Here is a 25,409-nt window from a genome sequence, read left to right on the forward strand (position 1 = left end):
GCATTTTTTCTTTGAATAAAGGTAGAATTTTGTATGTTTTTTTGCACTTGTTACCTTACTATTTGTATTTTTCAACTGGGGCTTCTTCTTCTTCTTTATGAAATTTAAAAGAGTGGGTTCCGGTTGCAGAGCGTTCAATGAGGAGGGATAGCAACTTGAATCTCGAAGTTTCACCACACAGAGCAGGTAAAAGGATAATCTTGATTTTTTTGGCACATGGCACCCTAAGTTTTGCGTTTGTTGATGAAGGAACAGTCCTGTGATCACGGGACTTCAAGTCCCGTGAAGTTGCAGTTCTCATTTTCCAGAGCCGCGATTCTCTGGAGAATGAGTTAAAACAACTTCACGGGACTTGAAGTCCCGTGAAGATTTTTTGAACTTTCAAACTTCACGGGACTTCAAGTCCCGTGAGGTTTAGCAGCTTATCAAAATAGCTGCTTTTTGTGAGGTTTTTTCACAAAAACCGACCTGGTTTCGGCGCTGAGGTTGAACGAGGCCGGTTTTTAAAAATAAATATGAAATGAGTTGGTTTTTGAGATTAAATGTCCAAATAGGACGTTTTTGAAAATTTGTCCAAAAAAAAGGTACGGGGCATAAAAGCTAAAAGGCTCCGTCGAGAGATAAACCTCCAGATTTTTGGCTGCATTGCTAACCTACTCCAAGCGCCTCATCGTCTTCAGAGGAAAGAAAACAGCGAGTGAGAATTTAGCCAAAATGGAGGGAGCTCCCTCTCTTCTCTGTCATAATTCTCCTTCCTCCTACTCTTCAAACCCTAACCACTCTCTAAAATCACTCCCTTCATCATCTCCTTCTTTCTTGTTATTCCCTTCCAAGCACTCCTCCATCAAAACCCATCAAGCAAACTCTCGCATTTTTTCTTTGAATAAAGGTAGAATTTTGTATGTTTTTTTGCACTTGTTACCTTACTATTTGTATTTTTCAACTGGGGCTTCTTCTTCTTCTTTATGAAATTTAAAAGAGTGGGTTCCGGTTGCAGAGCGTTCAATGAGGAGGGATAGCAACTTGAATCTCGAAGTTTCACCACACAGAGCAGGTAAAAGGATAATCTTGATTTTTTTGGCACATGGCACCCTAAGTTTTGCGTTTGTTGATGAAGGAACAGTCCTGTGATTGTTATAACCCTGTCATTATAATGTTGCATTTGAATACTTTTACTTAACAGTGGAAACAAGTCTTTAGAGGAAAATCAGTGAGTAAATTTGAACTACTAAATCGTTTTTTGCTTTTCACTTGGGACTGATGTGTACTATGGGAAATGTACATCTTTTACCCATTTGGTAATTACTTGGGAAAATTTGCCAAAAGCTCAAGTTATCAGGTAGCTTGATGATTGTGTATGTCAAGTCAAACTCAACCCATTATACAAATAGTATCCCAATACATGAGTATCTTTCATTGGATAATTTATATGTTACCAAAATTTCAGGCGGTTTCTTTAAAAGATAAAACAAATTACTGAGAGGTTCAAAATCTGCAAGCCCGGGTTGTTTGATTCTATGTCAGTTACCACCTTAGCCTAAGAGTCTAATATTTAGATATTAGAGCGGAAGTACCTGAAAACTCATACCCAAATCTGTACTGTTTATAGATCATTAGGCTTTGGATGTGTTAAATCTAATTGGTTCAGATATTGGTTGGACACCCTTAGTGCATATTTTGGATTAGATACTTACTGTTTAGCTGGACCAGTTTTCTTCTATTAGTTGTGTTTTCACTTGATTTTCGATTCTTGACATAACAAGTATAAGGGCAGAAAGTGGACAGATATATAAAAGATCACCTTGTGAGTGATACCATGAAAAGGAGAGAAAAATCTGTTTTCCATCTCATTAGTTCTTCTTGATTGTGATAATTGCAAGGGGAAAATATGAACTCACATGTGCATCCTCCATATTTACATCTATTCCAGAAAGTCTGAGCATAAAACACTGTTTATAATTTTGTATTGGAGTACTATTTAGCATATTACCACTCTATAACATTAAAAGTATATCATTCATATATATTAATTTAATTCGTTTTAGTGTTTGTTCCAAAGACCAATTCTGTGAATCTTATACAAGTTTGTCCTCATTGCACCCATTGCATGTGTCCAAAGTCTAGGAGTGTTAAGGCATATATGTAGTGTAATCTCTTTTAAGCCTTGCAAATAGCAATTGCATGGTCTTTCACTCTTTCTTTTCCTTTTCATACTAAATCCGCAAGAATTCTTCCTACTTTAATAATGATAATTTCAAAACTTATGGTGCTTTGTGCAAATTGAATTTTATTACCTTTTTCGTCAACTGATTTTTTTTTTCATTGGTGGAAATAGTTGCTGCTGTGAGGCTGCTGAGGGTTGAACAGGGAGGAGCTTTCACTGACCTGTTAATCGAGAAGGGGAGAAATTCAGCTACAAATGAGATGGACTATGTCGAAAGGACACTAGGTTTTCGTACACGAGATTTGGATGATAGAGATATAAGACTGGTAATTCTTGTTTTCCCTTCCTCAAAATTGTTTACATTTTACTATGGCTGTTACTTTCTGATGCATTGATCTTTTTGATAATTCCAACAATTTTTTTACTGATTTACTTTGTGATGGCATTAATTACGAAATTGGTTTTTAATTTTTTTGATATTGTGAACGGTGAACCCTTTACTAGAGTACCAAATTATTCTGTTTTCTTGGTTCAACAAACAGCCATGTCTTTGTTAAATGTGGCATAGTTCTAATGGCAATATTTACACTTGGAAAATGCTTTCCTATATTAACTAGAAAAAAATAATGTATATCTTACTCATAATGGTCTATCTCTTTAACACTTGAGAATTTTTCATATCAACCTGGGTAAACCAATTTTATCCCTTACAGTAATCCTCTCAAGGTTTCCGATATAAACAAACCGTATATGATTATAACTGTTGAATTTTTTCATTTTATCCCAGAATTTCTATCTTTCACTTGCCTTTTCAAGTTCTTCATCATTAATAAAATACCTTACCTATCTGTATCACTAAATTTAAGAGTTAAAGTTTCCACGCTTGCGGGAAGAAAGATTGATCCTGAAAGTTGGTGGAATAATTCAGCTACATAAATAGATATCCTATCCTGTCTATATGAACACGTGTGCTCAAGCCTCAAGTTGATCCAAGTGGATGTCATGTCACTATGTTGTCATATATTCTTTAGATAGGAAGCTATACTGTATTACAGATGAATTTATGGTCATGCAAGAAGTATCCTTAGTTAGCTCCTTTGTCTGCTTTGTACATTCCTAGTGCGCATGAACCTTTCTTTAACAGGTGACGGATGTTGTTGGAAGCGCTATTCGTTGGAAGCGCTATTTGGACCACCTTATCATGTCTTTATGTAATGAAGAAAAAACATTTAGAGACATGGAGCCACTTCTTTTGCAGGTACAAACCTGTATTTACTTTGCTAATTTGTCTTAGAGCTCTGTAGTAATATTTGCCATCACCTTAACTTTGACAAGTTTTAACCAGAGTGGGCCTTCACCTATTTTCATGAGATAAATGATTCCTGAATTTGTCTCATCCTAGTGGTTGAAGGATTGATATGGAATTTTCAGATGTCTTGTAGAAAACGAATCCATGAGCATGAAGTTCTAATGTCTTTGTTTCCTCACCTTACACTACACAATTTCTTCTTATTAGATACTTCGCATTGGATTCTGTGAGATCATCAAGTTAGACATGCCGGCATATGCTGTTGTTGATGAGGTAAAATTTCTCTTCTTGTACCTTTCTTTTTCACTGTAAGCTAACCTATAGCAGGATTGGAATTTCTTATTAGCAAAGCTTTTCTTTATCTCCATCAAATTGTGATTTTAGTATAGTTCATTGACGATTGAGCTTCATTTGTTCTTTTTTTTTGGAGCTTCATTTGTTCTTGTTGCATAAGACAATGCAATTTCAATATGTTATTGTTCAAAATTCTTGTTCTATTTATTTTCTCAGTATTTGAATCCTAAGTAGAGCGGATGACCTCATACCCTTTTACAATGCAATATGCAGTTTGTGGTGAGGTTATATATTGAAGTACCGAATAAATGCAGCTACAGTTTTGTCTTGAAATATATATCACTAGCATTCAGTTTCTCAGCAATGGATATCAGGGTCATAGAAGCTACGGGGTCCCATCAGGATAGAAAATAACAGGCTGTATATCAGCTATTTTGATGACATGTAGCTATAGTCATTTCATTTGAAGTGCACTACAATGACATGCATTGTTCTGAATGACTGATGTTGAAGTCATGGTGTTTAACTGTCCCATGTTGTATAGTTAATATCACACAATATGAATGAATTGGAGGACATCATTTCAAAAATAAGTTTATGTATCTTACGTATATACAATGATCAAATTTAAATTATAGGCTATTTCCTAGGTATCGTCTATTGCATAAAAATAGTTTCATCTATATGAATAGGTGTCAGGACAGACATATTGATATTATTTAGTCAAAAAAATTGAATTATATATAACTTTATAAATCTGTTAAGAAAGAGGTCCATGAGTTATCATGGCTTTGAGAATAACTTCTCTTAAATTTGTCATAAGTTCATAAAAAAATGAAATGTTATATCTATTAGGTTTAAATTTTGATGTTTCAATTCCCTCTTCCCTCTAATCTCTATGTTTTCGTCATGATAGTTTCTTTGCGTTAACTATACTTACTAGTAGGATGATACTAGTCTATCCAATTTGCATTATTTTATCTGATTATATCATCTTTCTGGAATTATAGAATGTTAGACTTGCAAAAGTAGCTCTAAGGCCTGGTGCAGGGAACTTGGTAAATGGGATATTGAGGAAGCTAGTTTTACTCAAGGTTCGGAATTACAAAGCATGTGCATTTTTCTTTACATGATCTTTAGGTCAGAGCTTCTAACCTCAGTCTTCATTTTCATTTACTGATGTAGGGAACAAATTCACTTCCACTACCAAAGCTTGAAGGTGATGATCGTGCACGAGCACGAGCTCTTGCCATTATTCATTCTCATCCAGTCGTGAGTTTATGTTTATACATTGTTTGGAAATTTCAGCTGCACATGTATAAGAACTTTGTTTGATTAGAACAAACTTAATGATAATATAGGCCTATAGCATAAAGGGAGGAACATAAAATACTGGAAAAGGTTATAATGTGCATCTCTCTGTTTGTTTAGTGGATGGTGAGGAGGTGGATAAAATTTCTTGGGCGAGAGGAGGCTGTGAGACTAATGAACTGGAACAATAGTGATCCTAGTTTCAGCATCAGGTTCAGATAGAATCATATTTCTTTCACTCAATAAATCTAAACCACCTACTGTTCTGTACATCTGATGAACAGTGACTTCAGGGTGAACACTTGGAAAGGCTATACGAGGGATGACCTTGTTACTCAACTGAACACTTTGAAGGTACTATATTACAAGTTCGATTTGTGTGGTTTACTTTGTAATATTTGATTTTAATTGGGTCAGAGAATTTGCTCAATTCTATTTTTCATGCTTGTTTTTCAAGATTTTACCTTAAGAAAATGAACTCTTTTTTTATTTCTCAATTCTATGTTTCCATGCATGTTTCTCAAGCTAGGAGATTAAGGGTGTTGATAAAATGATTGAGTTACAAAAGATAGGGCCTAGGAGATTAAGGGTGTTGATAAAATGATTGAGTTACAAAAGATAGGGCCTCAACAATTGTACATGTTATCACAGACCATACTCTAGTCTTATGCTGCAGGGAAAGGCTATATGACTTGCATTTGAAAGACTTAATAGTTGAATAATTCACTGTGTCTCCTGTGTCAACTAAACTCTAAAGATATATTTTTGAATTAGTTTCTTGGCAGTTAAGTACCCTCTAAATTTATATTTTTGAAGCAGTTTCTCGGCAGTTAAGTACCATCTGTGTCATCCTCATGCTTAGAAATGTCTAGAAGCTAGTAGTCTAAAAGATAGTAGTTTCTTCATTGTTACGATCTAAATTTTATTTGTTTGTTAACTCAGGTTCCACATGAAATCTCTACATACAATGATGATTTTGTTCGCATACAAAGAGGTATGCAGGTATGACGAAAATTTAGTTGTCTGTTATCTTGTCAATATTATCTAATTTGTTGACATCGAAATATTTTTTCATTGTCATGTTAGATAAGGATCTATTATTCTATTAAACATCAGCAGTGCTTCCAGTGCATCATATGAACGTATCACACTCAAATTCAAATCCACAATTTAGCATAACTAAGGAGGAATGGTCTATTCAATTATTTTGGATTCTGAAATATTGTTTCTGTCCTGGGAATATTTATCAAAATTTTCATGAGTGAGGGACTATTCACTGCAAAAGTGGTATTTGGACATGATAATCAATTAACAATATTGCATTGGAGTATAACTCCATGCTGCATTTCGTTATCAGGATGTTTTCATGTACTTGTGTGATAACTGGTTAAATAGCTGGCACAATTATCCTTCTTGGAGTTGCAGGATAAATTTTAGAATAAGAATAGTTTCTGAATGAGCTACCCGTATTGAGCAAGGTACTTCTTTGGAAAAAAATGATACACTTTTAATCATCTATCTTACTGATTCATCTTTCTACTATATGCAAAGATACGAGGATGCTGGTTCAAGAATTGTTAAGTACTTGTTGACTCAAGAGCTTATATAGCTTCTTCAAATGTCTATTCCGGGGACCAACAAAGTAAATGTCTTGCTATGACATTGCAAAGTTGTTCAACACATCAAAGTTGTACCAGTAATCTCACCAGTGAATGATTAAGGAATGTCAATCAGGAATAAATGAAGTCCAGCATTACATGGAACATAGTGAATCATCTTTATAACCAGTACTGGCCTTCTTCTTAGCTTCCTTGCTCTTTCTTCCATGCTCTCTTCTTTGTACCATGCAATAGGTCATGAAGAGTGTGAGCAACAGGAGAAGAAAAGGCCTACAGTTTGGCCTGTTGGGTATTAGCCTTGGAAAACCGGATGAGTTAGATAGATTTCTTTTAAAAAGAATAGCAACCAGTATTCCGCTGACACGAAAACAATCTCACATCGTTGGTAGTCAACCAGACCAGTACCTGAACCAACAAGCAAAGATCGTCACTTTCACTGTTGATCACATGTCGTGTTGGTACCAAAGTCATAGTTGATTGATTGCAATATTAGAAAATAGTTCTTAAGCTTGTAACATATACTTAGTTAAGTTCATAGTCTGACTGAAAGTCAAGTTCATAGTCTGACTGAAATTCTTTTGTATTAGCCTTCTAAATACAACATCAGGGAGCAGAATTTGAACTTATGGCTCACTGAACTTCAAGCATGTTTGCAGATCTGATTGCACTGGACAACTATCCCTATGTTGCTTATTTCGATTCTAGTTAAGGATTAGCGGCTTCACATTAAACTTCCAACTGAAGGGATAAGTGACATCTAGTGAAAGATACTAATCCTGTCCTGGTCAGATAGGAGAAATGGAAAAGTACACGTGGCACTTCCATATTCTTATTGAGGCCTCCCAGACATATGTTATCATGCTCTTGGTTCATCAGTAACTTAATGTGTTATCTCATTTGGTGCTTTCTGATCACTGGTTTCTATGTAAGAACGATTTAATACAATAGATTCTATGTGCTTTCATGCTTTCTGTCTTCTTACTTCTTAATCCTAACTCCTTAGATAGTTCCCAAACATTTGGCACTTTCCATTGTTCATTGGTGCAAAATCTATGAATTTTCTCATTATCAAGTTGTACTCTAAGATGTATTGTCATTTTATTTTCTACTTATGGTTCGAGCAAATAAAGACGGAAAATGTAGCTGCCTCGCTGTAGCTTTGAAGAAGGGTAAGAAAATTGAAGTTACGAGTTCTTCTTTCTGCCTGGTTCCATAAGAACAATGCTTGATTGAAGCATTTATATGAAACAAGCAAGAAGAATACGAAGTAGTGTAAAACAAAAAGTGGACAGAGAGTAGTCATCAAATACACATACCACCTGGACTGCGGCTACTATAGATCTTCATCTTCTTCAGTGTGACTTAAAATTATCTTCTGGGTGTTCCTCAAAGCAAGCAATCTTTAAAAAATATTTGTGCATCTGTTAATGAAAGACATACATATGTAGTTAATATTGCCTCCAGACTTACTTCTGTAACAGTACACTGTTGAATCTACCTAGATTTTTAGTCAATAACCATAAAAGTTTTGTCTTCAATTTTTTAGTTTGACTAATTGGTCTTTGCAAGTACTTATTTGGTTCCTGGTCAATTTCTTCCCATTTACTCAGATTGTCATTCAAGCTGGATTACTAAAAGAAGGGTTATGTTCAGTTCAAGATGAGAGTGCAGGTCAGCACTTACCTAACCTAAAAACAATCTAACTTGATCTCATTGGTTATGAATTGACTGTTTTGTGAAAGCTGCTGTTTACTATTGGACCTGTAACATAGCCAAGTTGAAACTACTATTCAACAACTGCTATATTCACTACCAATAAGCTATTTTAGATGTCATCGCTCCATTACTATCATAACTATCTTGTGCCTTCCATCAGATGTATTAAGCATATTGTCTTATGATTTCTTATAATTCCATGTGAACGTGGGCATGGGGGCCACAAGTGTGAACGCAGAAAGAAAACCGCATGAAAGGTTGTTGCTTGTGGGGACCACACCCACGAACAGCGGGGAAAACCGCGTGAAAGGCCCATCTGATATTCGAAGCTATATATATAGCTTGCCTAGGGTTTTGTGCAGTGCGCAAGCAAAGGGGAAAAATCGGCTCTCTTCTAAGGTTTCGTGCAAGGATTTTTTTTTTCCGGTAAAGGTGAATTTTTGGTTGCGGCAAGAAAGAAAAGAAAAGATCGGCGCTGAATTTGAGAGCACTCTTTGGAGCCGAATTTGAGAGGGTTTGTGCATCCATTGGTGGAGAATTTTGTGTGAGATTTGAGAGTTTGTTTGAGGATTTAAGTTGTGTGATTGTAAACCCTATTTGTATTCTCTCTAATAGTAGATCTTCCCCTCCTTGTCCTGTGGACGTAGGCAATTTGTCGAACCACGTAAAATTAGCTTGTCTCGCTATTTGTGTAATTTGTAATAGCTTATTTAAGTTCCCTCGACAGGTCAGTCCTAGAACTGATGAGAGGAAGAGCTGATATCCTATTTTGTTGAGATATTTTACTTTTGGTTATTGTTTCCTTAGTGAAACATGAATTCTTATTGTGGTCTTACTATCTTGTTACGTCGAGGTGCTGTCGAAATTTTCGCTGCGCACAACAAGTAGCATCAGAACCCAGGCTTCAAATCTAGGGTTTTGGAATTAGGTGGAGGAAGATTCTTGTGTGAAGCTTGGTTCTTAGAGTTCTAGGCTTCGGTGGAGATAACATTAGGAGTTGCGTTGGAGATTTTGCTTTCCTCGTGTGGATAGGAGATCTATTTGGAATCCGATCTAGGGTTCAGTTGGGTAATTCTTAATTTCTATTAAAGTTTGATTCTTTCTCTACAACTTGGAGTTAGTTTGCAATGAGAAAAGAAGGTGAAAGCAGCAAGTCGATGGCGAGTACAGTTCAAGTTGGTTTTCAGAACATCAAAATTAGTGTGGTGAAGTATGACAGTAAAATCAACTTTGGTTTGTGGGTGAGTGACGTACAGAATGCGCTCAATGCTCAGAAGGAGGCTATCATGGTCCATGAGAGACCACCAAAATATGAAGAGACGATATGGGAAAAGATGAATAGGAACGTTTGTGGGGTGATTAGATCCTGTTTAGAACAGGAGTTGAAGTATGATATGATTAGGGTGACGTCTGCAATGAAGATGTGGGAAATTCTCAACAATAAGTACCTTACGAAGAGTGTTGAGAACCGGTTGTACTTGCTGTGTAGGTTATTCAGATTTTAGATGTCCAGAGGTACCTCGCTTGCGGTTTATGTGAACAACTATACGAAGTTGTTGTCGTACTTAGCGAATATTGATGAAAAGATTTCGGATGAGTATAAGGCTATTATCTTATTGGGCTCCTTACAGGATGAGGAGTATGACACCTTTGTGCGCATTTTGTTAAACGAGAGATCTTCTATCAGCTATAGTGAAGTTACTAATGCATTGACGAATTATGATTTGAGGAGGAAGGACAAGGAGACTTCCCGTGCTAGTACTTCAGGCGAGACCTGGTCGACGAGAGGTAGAAGTTCATATCCGAAAGGTAGTAATAGAGGGAGGTCAAAGTCAAGAAGCCGTCATCAATTAGTAAAAAACCAATGTGCATTCTGCAAAGAGCAGGGATATTGGAAGAGAGACTGCCCGAAGCTCAAGGAGAAGGAGAATGGAAAGAAAAAAGGCCCGAAGGCCAATGAGATGAATATTACGAAAGGCGATGATTCCGATGATTTAAGCTTTTCTCTACTGATTACTCCGGAGGTGAACCACTTGGATGCATCAGATTGGATGCTTGATTCCGGTGTTATCTATCATGTGACCCCTAGGCGAGATTGATTTGTATCTTTTGAAAAGCTCGATGGGGGAGTTGTAGTCATAGAAAATGATCAGTCCTGTGATATTTGTGGGATAGGTACTATGCGGATCCGGATGCACGATGGAGTAGTTCGTGAATTGAAGGAGTGAGATTTGTTCATCAGCTAAAGAAGAATCTTATCTCAGTTGGAGCTTTAGAGGCAAAAGGATTCAAGGTGATATTTGAAAATGCTATAGTGAAGATTACTAAGGGATCTTTGGTGGTGATGAAGGGAGTTCACAGTTAAAATTTATACTATCTGAAGAGGAGCACCGAGATTGGACAGGTTGCTTCAGCTATTTCAGAGGCGAACATGAGCATGTTTTGGCATTATAGGTTAGAACACACAGGTGAGAAATCACTGCAGGTGCTGTACAAGTAGGGGCTATTGAAGGAAGCCAAGAGTGGTAAAGTGGAGTTCTGTGAGCACTGTACTTGGAAAAAAGACGAAGGTGAAGTTCGGGACAACCATTCACAGGACGAGGGGCATCCTGGACTACGTGCATACAGACGTTTGGGGTCCCACCAAAACTGCATCACTTGGTGGTTGACATTGGTTCGTCACGTTCGTTGATGACTATTCTAGGCGATGTTTGGTGTACACCATGGCAAAGAAGAGTGAAGTCCTAGATATATTCGTGGAGTGGAAGAAGATGTTGGAATTGCAGACTGGGAGAAAGATGAAGACGTTGCGATCCGACAACGGTAGTGAATATACTTCAGACCCCTTTCTGCAGCTATATCGAGACGAGGATATAAAGATGCACTTCACGGTTAGTCATACACCGCAGTAGAATTGGATGACAGAGAGGTTAAATCGGTCTTTGTTGGAGAAGATACGATGTTTGTTGGCGCATAGTGGTTTGGAGAAGATTTTTTTGGCTGAGGTACTTTCATATGCGAGCCATCTCATTAACATGCTGTATTCATCTACGATTGAGGGGAAGACCCCTATGAAGATGTGATCGGGAGAGCCAGCACACAACTATGACCTACTTAAGGTATTTGGATGCCCTGTATTTTATCATGTGAGAACAGATAAATTGGAACCTCAAGCTAGGAAGACCATATTTGTAGGATTCAAGGGTGGTGTCAAAAGATATAAGCTATGAGATCCAGTTGATAGGAAGATTGTGCTGGGTAAGGACATCACGTTTAATGAGGCTTCTATCTTGAAACTTCTCAGCTCTCATCAGGTGGAGAGCGACCCGTCAGAGGAGATATCACAGGTGATGGAGATCTATGTAGCTTCAGAGTATCCAGATGATGCAGTATCCATTAGAATATCGACTAAAATGACGCCAGGCGAGCACGACGATGACACAGAGGATACAGGTACTGATGTGCAGGATCAGGGACTGACGGCTCAGGTTCAAGATTCTATTACGGTTCGGAGACAGAAAAGAGACATACAGATACCAGCACGGTATACCGACACAGTTGCGTATGCACTTCCGATGGAGAGTATCTATGAGATGATGCTTACTACATTCAGAGAGGTCGAGCAGAGCTCGGAGGCTGATTCGTTGCAGGTGGCTATGTAGGAGGAGATAGAGTCTCTTCATAAGAATGTTACGTGGGAGCTTGTTGAGCTTCCAAAAGGACGGAAGGTAATTGGTTACAAGTGGGTATACATGAAGAATGAGGACATTGAGGGCACTCCATTGAGATTCAAACATAGGTTGGTTACGAAGGGCTATGCACAGGAGGATGTATTGATTATAATGATGTTTTCTCTCCGGTGGTGAAGCACTCTTCGATTCGGATTTTGCTAGCTTTGGTGGCACAATATGGTTTAGAGTTAGATCAGTTAGATGTAAAGACGATATTTCTTTATGGTGATCTTGATGAAGAAATATATATGACTCGGTCATTAGGATTCCGAGCTGCAGGAAAAGAAAATTGGTTTGCAGATTGAAGAAATCTCTATACGGTTTGTAGTAGTCTCCTCGACAGTGGTATAGGCGATTCGATGGTTTTATGATTGGTCATTCGTACACTCGGAGCCAGTTTGATCATTGCGTATATTTTTGCAAGTTGAAAGGATGTGTTACATCTATTTGTTACTTTATATCGATGAAATGTTAGTTGCCTCTATTTCCAGATATGCTATAGCCTATAGATGAGTTGAAGACACAGCTTTCAAAGGAGTTTGAGATGAAGGATTTGAGTGAGGCGAAGCGTATTTTAGGGATGAAGATCGGCAGAGACAAGAATAAGGACAGAATTTGTTTGACATAGGTGACTTATTTGAAGAAGGTTCTACAGCGATTTCATGTTAGCATGGATACAAAGCCAGTTAGTGTACCATTGGGAGCCCATTTGAAGCTTTCAACTGACCTTTCACCGAAGACAGTTGAAGATAGAGAGTTGATTTCGAAAACTCCATATGCGAGCACGGTTGGGAGTTTAATGTACGCGATGGTATGTACGAGGCCAGATTTATCACAGTTAGTGTACCATTAGGAGCCCATTTGAAGCTTTCAGCTGACCTTTCACCGAAGACAGTTGAAGATAGAGAGTTGATGTCGAAGACTTCATATGCGAGCGCGGTTGGGAGTTTAATGTACGCGATGGTATGTACGAGGTCAGATTTGTCACATGCGGTGAGCATGGTTTCAAGATACATGCACGATCCAGGAGTGGGTCATTGGGACGCCGTGTGATGGATTTTAAGGTACATTCGAGGTATGCTTAATGTTGGTTTGATTTATGAGCGGGACACTACAGGTGGGCAGTTATGTATTGGTTACGTTGATTCGGATTATGCCGGGAATTTGGATAAGCATCGGTCTACGACGGGGTATGTGTTCACTTTGACCCATGCGCCGATGTGTTGAAGATGCACCTTACAGTCTACGGTGGTTTTGTCTACGACGGATACAGAGTATATGACGGTTACGGAGGCTGTGAATGAGGCTATTTGACTTCGGTTTTGTCTACGACGGATACAGAGTATATGACGGTTACGGAGGCTGTGAATGAGGCTATTTGACTTCGAGGATTTTTTAAGGAACTTGGTATATCGCAGAGGTTCGTCACTATTCATTATGATAGCATGAGTGCTATCTATTTGGTGAAAAATCAGGTTTTTCATGCAAAGACGAAGCACATTGACGTTCGCTATCACTTCGTTCGGGATGTTCTTGAAGATGACGATGTGAAGATTGTGAAAATCCACACGAAGGATAATCCAGCGGATATGCTCACTAAGGTGGTTCCGAACAACAAGTTTGATCATTGTCGAAACTTGTTGTACATTCGTGATTGTTGAGGCCGTTGGCGGCCATTTGGGTGAACTACGTGAATGCTTGATTCCCTGGACAAAGGGATACATAGACAGTCATTTATGATGCAGTCGATTTGGGAGTAGATACCGAAGTTTGGAGTTTGTTCGCATTCTCATTCGGGTTCCCGACTTGTTGTGGATTGAGTCTGTTATCGTGAATTAACTTCACGGCATACTGGACACAACAAGTGGGATATTTGGTTGCTTTGGCGTCGGTTCAGTTTTGGGAAAACTTCACCGAGGTGGAGAATTGTGAACGTGGGCATGGGGGCCACAAGTGTGAACGCGGAAAGAAAACCGCGTGAAAGGTTGTTGGTTGTGGGGCCCACACCCACGAACAGCGGGGAAAACCGCCTGAAAGGCCCACCCGATATTCGAAGCTATATATATAGCTTGCCTAGGGTTTTGTGCAGTGCGCATGCAGAGGGGAAAAATCGGCTCTCTTCTAGGGTTTCGTGCAAGGATTTTTCTTCAGTAAAGGCGAATTTTTAGCTGCGGCAAGAAGAAAAGAAAAGAAGGTCTGCGCCGAATTTGAGAGCACTCTTTGGAGCCGAATTTGAAAGGGTTTGTGCATCCATTGATGGAGAATTTTGTGTGAGATTTGAGTGTTTGTTTGAGGGTTTAAGTTGTGTGATTGTAAACCCTATTTGTAGTCTCTCTAATAGTAGATCTCCCCCTTCCTTGTCCCGTGGACGTAGGTAATTTACCGAATCACATAAAATTAGTTTGTCTCATTGTTTGTGTGATTTGTAATAGCTTATTTAGGTTCCCTCGACAGGTCAGTCCTAGAACTGATGAGAGGAAGAGCTGATATCCCACTTTGTTGAGATATTTTGCTTTTGGTTCTTGTTTCCTTGGTGAAACAGGAATTCCTATTGTGATCTTACTATCTTGTTGCGTCGAGGTGCTTCTGAGGTGCTGTCGAAATTTTCGCTGCGCACAACATTCCACATATTATTTCCCTTTTAATTTTAGGTGGTGCAAGCATTTTGCTGCTTCTGTTGTACTCAGTTTGGTCATCATCTTTACTTATGTTATCATATGACCATCACTTTTATTGGTTCATGCATGATTCTCCTATCGAATTCTTCCATCGCTATATTACTAAAAATTATTCAAAACTAGTATATGTAGAGAAAATTATGGGAAAAATGCTGTGCTTTGATCACTGACCATGAAGTGTCATCTCAAAAAGGAAATCTGACTATGAAATTTCTGTGAGGTACCTTTGAGAACAGTCTTAAACTAACCCATCCTTTTGGTTTATGAGAACAGTCTTAAACTAACCCATCATTTTGGTTTAAAAAAGCTAGACCTCCAGTGGTATAATGCTACTAAGCATTGTTTTAAATATCCCTGATATGGCCCGATATATCATCCGATATATCTTTTCACAGGGTTTGTCGCAACCGATATGGTTTTTAAATATCATTTATCGTTTTTTGGCTATTTTGAGTGATAAATCCCCGATATGGCCGATATATTAGCCGATATGTGGACCAATATATCTTTTTATATAGCTTGTTGTAAAATAATATACCGTGTTTGGACTTTTTGGGCGAGATATCAAGATTTTCCCATTATATCAAATGACATTTTGCCCTAAAAAAAACAGATCGAATGTTGCAACGTTGCTTTGCACTTTTGTTTGTTTTAGAAGGTTGATTAGTGATCCTAAACATATATTATTCATATTTTGTATGTTTAAATTTCATTACGTATGTTGAGATTACATTTTAATGCATTATACTATGTATGCAAACATTCATTATGGCATTCCGATATTTACCACATATCCCCGATATTTCCCCGATATCCGCAATCCGATATGAATTTTGGCCATCCGATATTTCCCCGATGTCCGATATTTAAAACCTTGCTACTAAGAGGTGTAGAAGTTTCGGCACAAGCAAATACTGAATGTGATAGGAATTTCTTCTGCTCTAAGATCAGCTTTATAAGTATATGCTCTAAGATCAGGTTTATGAGTATCTTATTTGGTAGATGAGACATAGCTTATACAGGATCCAGATTTTAGTGTTTGGCAGATTTATGGCTTCATAGTCCCCATTTAATGTGTACTTCTTTGTGATAACTTTATAAGTTGATTATAATCCATTATTTAATTTCTCTCAATCTAAAAGGTTAGTGTCCTTCATGAAAATTATTTTGCTAGAATTTATGTTGAAATTCTAACTTGGATATACAATCCCAGAGGCTCAAACTCTCGTGCTAAAGAGCGTGGACGTTAGAGTCCACTTCAAGGCATAATATTGAGAATGCTCATTGAATGAACAAATCAACAACAGATTTCGGATCTAATCAATATTGATATACCAAGTACTTTATTTGTTGATACGAAGTATTCCGACTATCCCCATGATCCGAGTCCGAGCTATCGGAATTGGAATAGGTTCGGCATCACTGATACAGCTTAAGTTACGTAATTTATTGAATGTCTAACTTAAGATATAACTCTAGTGTATCAACCTCACTGATACCCTGTTGCACTTGGAACAGTTTTTGCATATTCCTTGAACATGTAGTACCTGTTAAACTTGTACAATAGCAGTGTGTTTTGAATGGGATCCTTTGGATACATTGTGACTTAGTGATAAATCGAATATCCTACATCAACATTTCTCAAGCATCACTGAAGGATATTTCAGGTATTTGAGAAGGTTGTATAGTTCATAGCTGAAGTAGATCTAGTTTTTAAAATCATATTTGCTTTCTGCTCAAAGTTTTGTTCAAGTTGTTACACTTAACTTGAATATGATTGGGTCTAATCAGGCTACGGTCTTCTATAATTCAACCACAGTTCATTCTCAGGTCTTGTGGTGTCTGTGTTGGATCCACAACCCGGAGAGACTATCATTGATTGCTGTGCTGCACCTGGTGGAAAGACGCTTTTTATGGGATCACGCATGAGAGGTCAAGGTAACGTATCAGCAAAGTAATTGCATTAGAGAAGGTGGACTATTTGCTCCCGTTGCTGTGTCCTGTCTTGATGGTTGTACTCTATTAAAACTTTTATCTTCAATGTTAATTTATCCTATGTGCGTTTTGTCTGAGCTTAGCATCTTTGAACCAACTAATTGTTTTAATTTACTATAAATAAGTTCCAAAAATTTTATAGCTTACTTTTATGTTTACTGCAACTCTATCACAGTCATTATATATCATGTCAATGTGAATTCTGGTATTTATTTGGATCAAGTCTGTCACTAGGAAGATAAATTTTAGTTTGCTTCATTCTTTAGAACAAATGATAGTATTACAATGAGGAAAAAATGGACTTCATTAATGGTTAAAAAATCTAGAGCTTTATTTTTCAACAAGAGAATTATGTCATATTTGTCACGCCCCGAAACTACAACGAAAATTTATAAATACTGGTTGTGCGACATAAGCGACCTATGCACAAGACGAGTCCCGTGCACAAGTCAAGCCTATATTAGTATCAAATCATGGTTGTAGGAGTAAAATTAATATTCTCGACAAGGAACTTCCAGCTGAATAGTAATGCTGGAAATGCATGATTGTGATGTCGTATTAGGAATAGATTGGTTATCTTTAAATCATGCTTCTATTTTATGTCAAAAAAAGAAAGTAGTATTTAAATTTCCGGGTCAACCATAATTTTGTTTTGTGGGTTGTAAATTTCAAGAACCCTTAAAAATCATCTCAGGTGTTAAAGCATATTGGGCACTGAGAAGTGGATGCATGAGTTACTTGGCTTTAGTTGAAATTATTGATGAAGGAAAATCAAGCCTAGAGGAGAGGCTAGCTGTCCGAGAATTTCGAGAAGTATTCCAGAAGAACTTTCAGGAATGCCTCCGGATAGGGAAATTGAATTTTCAATTGACTTGGGAACCGGTACAAGTCCAATTTCTAAGGCTCCTTATCGCATGACACCAGCTAAATTGAGAGAGCTCAAGGTGCAATTGTAAAAACTTTTAGATAAAGTCTTCATTCGTCTTAGTGTGTCACCATGGGGTGCGCTAGTATTATTTGTGAGAAAAAAATGGTAGTATGAGACTATGTATTGACTTTCGTGAATTTAATAAGGTAACCATTCAGAACAAGTATCAATTACTGAGAATTGATGATCTACTTGATCAACTGCAAGGAGCTCAAGTATTTTTCAAGATTGATCTCCGTTCTGATTACTATCAGTTAAAGATCAACATGAACACCTGAGATGTGTGCTGCAAACATTAAAGAGAGAAAAATTATATGCCAAACTTAAGCAATGTGAGTTTTGGTTGGAGAAAGTAGCATTTCTTGGACATGTAATCTTTAAAGAAGGGATTTCTGTGGACTCTAAAAAGATAAAAGCTATAGTTAATTGGGACAAACCAACTAGCGTGACGGAGATCCGTAGTTCCTTAGTATGGCTGGCTACTATAGAAAATTTGTGGAAGAATTTTCTTATATTGCCTCACATCTGACTCATCTTACCTAAAATGGAGTTAAATTCTTTTAGTCAAATGAATGTGAGAAAAGCTATCAAGAGCTAAAAATGTGACTAGTGTCTACTCCAATACTGACATTACCCTCTAGAGATACAAACTTTGCTATCTATAATGATGCCTCTAGGAGAGGATTGGGGTGTGTTTTTATGCAAATGGGAAAGTCATAGCGTGCTTCAAGGCAGTTAAAGTCTTATGAATAGAACTACCTCACTCAATACTTGGAGTTAGTGGCAGTAGTGTTTGCTCTCAAGATTTGGAGACATTATTTATACGGAGTACATTGTAAAATATACACTAATCACAAGAGTTTGAAATATATATTTACTCAGAAGGAGTTGAATTTTGTGGCAAAGAAGATGGTTGGAGTTTCTAGAAGATTATGACATGACCATCAATTATAACCCGGGCAAGGCGAATGTTGTTGCTGATGCATTGAGCCACAAGAGTTCATGCACTTTAGCATATTTAAGATAGAGATGGCGGTAATACTAATTTATACGCCACTGGACTAACTCGTTTCAGAATCTCAAAAGGATTAACGAATCTCGGGCTTAACTTCCCTTATATTCCAAATCTTTTCACTCATTGGGTAGGCGAAACTTTTAATAATACATGATCGCCGACTTGAAATTCTAATTCTCTCCTTCTTTGATCAGCATAACTCTTCTGACGATTTTGCATTGCGAAGATGTTCCCTAACTAATTGAATCTTATCAATTGCTTGTTGTACCAATTCTAGTCCGAGAAGTTTTCTTTCTCCCACATCAGGAAGAAGTTTGGTATTTTTGCACAGCACCTCTCAAACTTTGTGATTTACATGTACTTCGCCAATCTTTTTTTAATTAACTATTTACTTGGGGTTATTACAACATTCCTCAGGCTGCACTCTTGCATGTCTTTATTTATGTGCACTTAACATGAATGCCGTGCGAGTGGTTTCTCTACTATAATGAACAATCAATTTTCATATGCATATGCTTACCGACATTAGTAGGTGATGAGTATGATTTAGTTTAATGAAGTTGTCTTTATATTGTTGCTTACTCCACTTTTAATATCTAGGCTCTCTTTTAAAAGTAGTTTGAATAGACTAGAATGTCTTATCATGTTGCAGGTAAGGTATTGGCAATTGACATAAATAAAGGCCGCTTAAGAATTCTTAAAGAGACCACCAAGTTGCATGGTTTAGATGGTGTGGTCATCACTTGTTGTGCTGACCTTCGATTATTTTCTGTGAGTAACAATTTATGCAATAGAACAGATTGTGAATTATGATCATTTCCACTTATGTGTACAAGTATATTTGATTTTATCTTAGCTACTGTACATCTTATATGTGTTTTTTTTATTGGACTACTATTATTTGAGGGTACTTTTTGTCGATTATATTTTTCATTAGTACTGTGGAACTCCTTATGCTTACGACTTAGCATGCTGCAGACCTGTGACCCTTCTCCAATTACTTGTTACTATGATATAAGCTACATCATATAATTGCCTTTGGTGTGAGATTTCTATTGTGAAGATATCCAGATAGGTAGAACGTAGTGAAGATCCTCCATGCTATTTTTTTTCAAATGTAACATGAAGGAAGAAACATGATTTTCCTCGAAGTGAGATTATGAACAAAAAGCATGGTTTAGGTTGGGGGAGGGGGAGTTTATAGGGTCACGGGATTTGACACGGTTCATTATTCAAAGTTGAGCATGGGAGGCCAGATAGTAGGTTGTTCAAAGTATCAGGCTTGCAAAGTTGGACGACTGAAGAGGCTGTTTGGTTCACCATTTTTGTAGAAAACTTTGTAGAAAACCCCTTTCAGTGGCAGTTCTGTAATTAATTGATTTCTGGAGTTTCCTTAAAACTGTGTTTGGGTCACCACAGTTTAATAGAAAATGTTTCTACAAAGTAGAGAAAAGGGTGTTATTTTATAGAATTCAACTTCCTCTCCATATGGGCTGAAATTGCCAAGAAATCTAACACATTGAATTAAATAATAATTTTTGTACAAAACTTTACTATTTCCACTCAACCCATTTTCTATAAAGTTGCTTTTCCTGTTTTCATATTTTGAACCAAACAAAGAAAGAGTGAAAAACAAGAAAACACCACTTTTTGAGATTCCATAAAACTTTTCCTACAAATTTTATAGAAATACATGGAAACCAAAATTTGGAGACTTTTCCTTCTCCTTAAAAAAAAAGAAATTGAACCAAATTTTGGATACTTCTCCTTTTCCTTTTTCTTTTCTTTTTTTTTATAGAAGTCGAACCAAATTTGTTTAGTACAACCAAACTCATTTGAATATTGAATTTAGATGATTAGTGTAAGCTTAGAGCTGGCTTACATGTTATATTTGTTGCATAATAACTTGCTGAGCGTTACATCTGTCATTAAACCTTTATTTAATTGGTATTGATTTCCTCTTCAATCCTAAGCTGCCCACCCCCACATGCTCACTAATTTTCATTTTCATTTTTATTTATAAAATTTCTATGTTTCTTTTTGTAGGAAAAGAATCTAATAAAGTCCGATAAAGTGTTACTTGATGCTCCTTGCTCCGGATTAGGTGTGCTTTCCAAGGTATTTTTCAACTGATCAACTTTGGATTCGGTATACAGAACAAAATAGAGTAACATGGTAGCAGCAGAATGTGACATGTCTCTACTAGATAACTTTGGATTCAATATACAAAATAGTAACATGGAAGCAGCACAATAGTATACTGAAATTATGATGTCACTGTTGCCATATAATCTGAATTAATGAGTATGCTACCACTGATGTTTCATTTACTTATGAATATTTGATGTCTTCATATAAACATCTAAGCTGACATGTAAAAGGTTTGCACAGTACATCACATAAATGCATGTTCTATATAGTCGAGCTTGCTAGCCAACCTAGTCTTATTTTATAGGAAAGGACTCTGGTTATGTTGACTGTGTATGTGCTTGCTGTCTTAGGTCACACCCATTTACTGATTCCCATTTACCCCCGAAGGAAAAAGCAAAATCTAACCCTCAAAGTAACCGTATTAGTTCGGTAACTGTAAAGGACCCCGTACCCTCCAAATCACCAACATACATATTATTAGAGTAGCTTTTCTTTACTTCTCTTTCTCTTTCTCTCTCTCTCTCAAGTAACAATACTGATGCCATGATTGAAAAAGGACACTCCTGACTGGCCTGCCCGCCAGCCACAATACACGTGCACATGCACACGTGCGCCTATACACATACATATACATACACGTGTGTGAGAGACTGGTTTTTGTTTACTTTTTTCTCTTTTATGTATAATGGTGATATTTTAAATATTGAAATGGGAAGTATTGAAGCCTACATATCCCACTTCAAAGTTCACGCTTCATTTTGCTATACGTTGACCATATTTACTGTATGTTTTTTGCTTTGTAAGGCACATATAAATATATGTTACACTAGAATATTGGTTTAAGCGTACATTATGCCAAAAGGTGGGTATATATATCCACCTCTGCAATATAATTCTTACAGTTTATCTGAACATAAATTGAAGATGGTTTTGAGTTTGTATTTCTGCCCTCACTTTTCCTTGTTGGATGTATTAATAATCCTGCTCTTGGGTGTTTTGTATAAGAGGGCGGACTTGCGGTGGAATAGAAAATTAGAAGATTTGGAACAGTTGAAGCTTTTACAGGATGAGCTACTTGATGCAGCATCTAGGTGTCGTTCTCCTCTATTCACTTTGGCTGATGGGCATTTGGTACCATTATAGAGAATCCATTCTGTTTCTGCATTATGTTGGTCATTAATTTCTAACCCTCTAGCTAATCAATATGCATTCAAGTGGTAGTACTTAGGGCTGCAGTTTAGCATTTTCTATATCAAATTTTGGAGGAAGCTTTTAGTTTAAGCCTAAGATTTGAGAATCAGTTTGAGCTAATGTCGTTGACCAACCAAGATATATTGTCACCGGAGCCCTGAAAAATCTGTAAAGACCTATTCAACTGTCTTAGTATCTTCATCTTGATTTTTTTGGTGGAAAAGAATGTCCCCTTTCTCTTTCAGAAAATAATGCAAAAAGAATTTGAAGTCTCTTGATATTTTAGGGAAACTTCGTAAATATATGACACCAAATATTAATGGAAAGAGAAAAGGCCATTCATTTTCTTTACATTTCTCCTCATTGCCAACCTTTTTATCTAGTTGTGAGGAAACTGGGCAGGAAGATGAAATGCTGAGAGGGGGAAAGAAAAAAAAAGAATGAATGTAGGTAGAAGAGAAAATTTTTTAATCAAAAGTTTGGATAAGAGTGAAAGAAAAAAAAAGAATGAATGTAGGTAGAAGAGAACTTTTTTAATCAGTAGTTTGGATAAAAGTGGAGTCATGACTATGAAATTTTGGTTTGGTGGTTTGATATTAAGGTCTGGTATTCATAGATAAGATGTGAAATGAGTTAGGGCAAGAAATATGATGATGGAGGATGTCTTTTTTACTGGTAGTAGTGGGTACTAATGGGGCAGCCTAGTACTATGGCTTTGTCAAAGGGTGTCTTTCATAATTTCCTTGGTCAAGGTGTTTTTTTTAAATAGATTTCCAAGAAGTTCCTTTTTCCCATTTCCAACTGGTCATTGATGTTGACTTCGCACTCTTGCAACTAACCAATAAAAAACATGTGGTAAACATTGGTATTATAATTTTAGACTGTCTTTTGCTAATAACCTGTTGGAATTCTCTAGTATCTTAGTATATAGTTTTTGCCTATTAATATAGATTCATTTGAATATTCATTGACTTTATTTAGATTCGTCCCCTGTATTAATGAATAATCAGGGAACTGGTCTGAGAGAGACCGGATTCCTTTCTTATATTCAAACCTGACGCTCGATGTTTGTATAATAGGTTGGTAAAGCCTGGTGGGGTGCTTGTGTACAGTACTTGCTCCATTGATCCTGAAGAAAATGAAGAGAGGATTAAGTCATTTCTTCTTAGGCATCCGGTATTGTCTGTCTTTTAGTTTCAATACCCAGGATGTTTTTTTTCTTTGGTATCATACGACAGAAACATCTTTTTCCTTTACTTTTGTTTGAATAAAATTTTGGCGGACCTGAATTTTCCATTGTTTGATGTTTTATAGTGTTTGATGATTCTATCACGACATTGAGTTCTCATTTGTTTCTTGTAGTGCTAAATTTGTTCCGTTTTCACAATTAACCAAGGAGATGACTGCTAACAAAGCTAAATTGAAGAAAAGCGACCCATAAAGTCTGACGTGAGAGCTTTTGTGGCTCTTTTGTTAGGAACACTGCATTTCAATTGGAAACTAGCCAACATGCTAACTCAATGGTAAAGTGAATGTTTGGGTTTTTGGAAGGTTCTAGGTTGAAGACAGCCTTTGTTGAAATAGGAAAGAACAAAAAGATAGCAATTCATGCTGCCTTGGCTTACTGCAGGGATTTTGCCAATGAATTGGTTTGGATGCAGATTGTACACTTATCAAGTATTATTATAGTTTGGCATAGTAGCATATATATACTATTCATTATTTAGTTCTTGAAATATTTTGAGTAGATAAATAACTTAACAAAGCTTATAATATCCGCCTCATCTTCGCCTCTTTCTCATCGTAGGAGGATTCTGCAGGTTTGCTATCTGATTAATGAACTTAATAAATAGCATTGTAGTTGTGGTAGGTTCTACTATGAAATAACCTGACTAGATTACGGAAAGTCTTTTTGTTGTTCCTAAGTTCGCTTTGGTCAGTTGGTATAAACTTTGAGGATATCATCAAGTTGACCTGCTTTGATGTGGACCCACTTTGATCGGAAGGATTTAGATAGCCATCATGGTAAGCTGTTCTTGAGATTTGAATTTAGATGAGCACATGTTCTATGAAAACATTTTAATAGAACTACTGCTGGATTCTAGATGATTGACACATGCTTTCATACTTATGGGTCAAAAAACTTATCGAATGACTTTAGCACTTGTATTTTTATGAGTAAAAATTTTGGACTATAAAATGAGTCCTCAAACAAGAGAACCAGATAGTTTCCAAGGTACATGTAATTGAGCTGCTAATAAAAAACTAGCATAAACATGTTCACCTGCTAGTTTATATTTGAGGATGCTGTATCAAACATATGAAACTTAGGATATTATGTTTTTTATTATGTCAAATTGATTTCTGAAGTGTTACAGAACATTTGTTTCCTTCACACTTTCTGCTACAAAACATTATATCTTCATACGTTGTGTTTTAGGAATTTGTTGTAGATCCTGTAAATGGGAAAATTCCTCCAGATTTCATCACGGAGAAAGGTTTTTACTCTTCAAATCCGGTCAAGCATTCTATTGATGGGTCATTTGCAGCTCGACTGATTCGTTCATTACACCACCCAGTATTGTGACCATGTAAGTGTCACCATTGTCATTGTCTTAGCCTTTTCCCATTAAAATGGAGTCTGCTACAGCACATGATTCAAAGTTGGCTTTTTAAGAAGACTTACGCCTTTTTGTATTTCCTCACAGTTTTTTAATTCTAGAAGTATGATAATTTGACCATCCTGCTCTCACTTATCACTGCAAGTGGATCTCTTCCGTACTGTGGTTATTATGAATTCATAAGAAACCTTCATATGGTAATCTCAAGGTGAAGGAAGATTGGCTATATTGAAATTCTATTTTTGATTCTTTAATGCTATGTTCCTTCACTTGTTCTTGTGATAGCTCATTTTGCACTTATGTTTCCCACTGCAGGAGATTTATTCGGCTGCAGTTTTTTTCCCCAATTTAAATACTCACATCGTAGTTAAGTGGAGGGAAAGAAATTCAAGAGGACGTGGCTCTAGCAAATTATGATCACATGTTTATTTGATGCATTTCCGGTGAACTGTAACATGCCAGTGTTCTGTGCATTTAATAAATCGTTGATTTCTCTCTCTTCATCTGTATCTAAGACAGATACCAATGTGCTTATTTTATTGTAGTTTACTTCTTTTTACCTCTGTCTTCATCTAAAATTGTTGTGAATGGATAGCCTATGTATATGCACGTACTTTGGTCTGTAAATTATTTTCCTCCTCATTGAGAGGAGTTTACATGGTATCAAAATAACGTTGGCTATGTAG

The 25,409-nt window shown here is 36.9% G+C and overlaps 1 protein-coding gene across 1 annotated transcript; it reads left to right on the forward strand.

Moving 5' to 3' along the window:
• Positions 639-25,168, forward strand: LOC109840230 (probable ribosomal RNA small subunit methyltransferase B). Its single transcript, XM_020408793.1, has 19 exons — positions 639-889; positions 998-1,054; positions 2,336-2,490; positions 3,309-3,422; positions 3,681-3,746; positions 4,778-4,861; positions 4,953-5,039; positions 5,199-5,290; positions 5,372-5,432; positions 6,021-6,080; positions 8,308-8,368; positions 16,653-16,760; positions 19,413-19,531; positions 20,807-20,878; positions 21,917-22,002; positions 23,182-23,278; positions 24,543-24,693; positions 24,811-24,931; positions 25,039-25,168. The coding sequence occupies exons 1-17, from the start codon at positions 715-717 to the stop codon at positions 24,687-24,689; spliced, it is 1,641 nt and encodes a 546-aa protein (XP_020264382.1). The 5' UTR covers positions 639-714; the 3' UTR covers positions 24,690-24,693; positions 24,811-24,931; positions 25,039-25,168.

This window comes from Asparagus officinalis, chromosome 5 (assembly GCF_001876935.1).
Source record: "Asparagus officinalis chromosome 5, Aspof.V1, whole genome shotgun sequence".
Lineage (NCBI taxonomy): Eukaryota > Viridiplantae > Streptophyta > Magnoliopsida > Asparagales > Asparagaceae > Asparagus > Asparagus officinalis.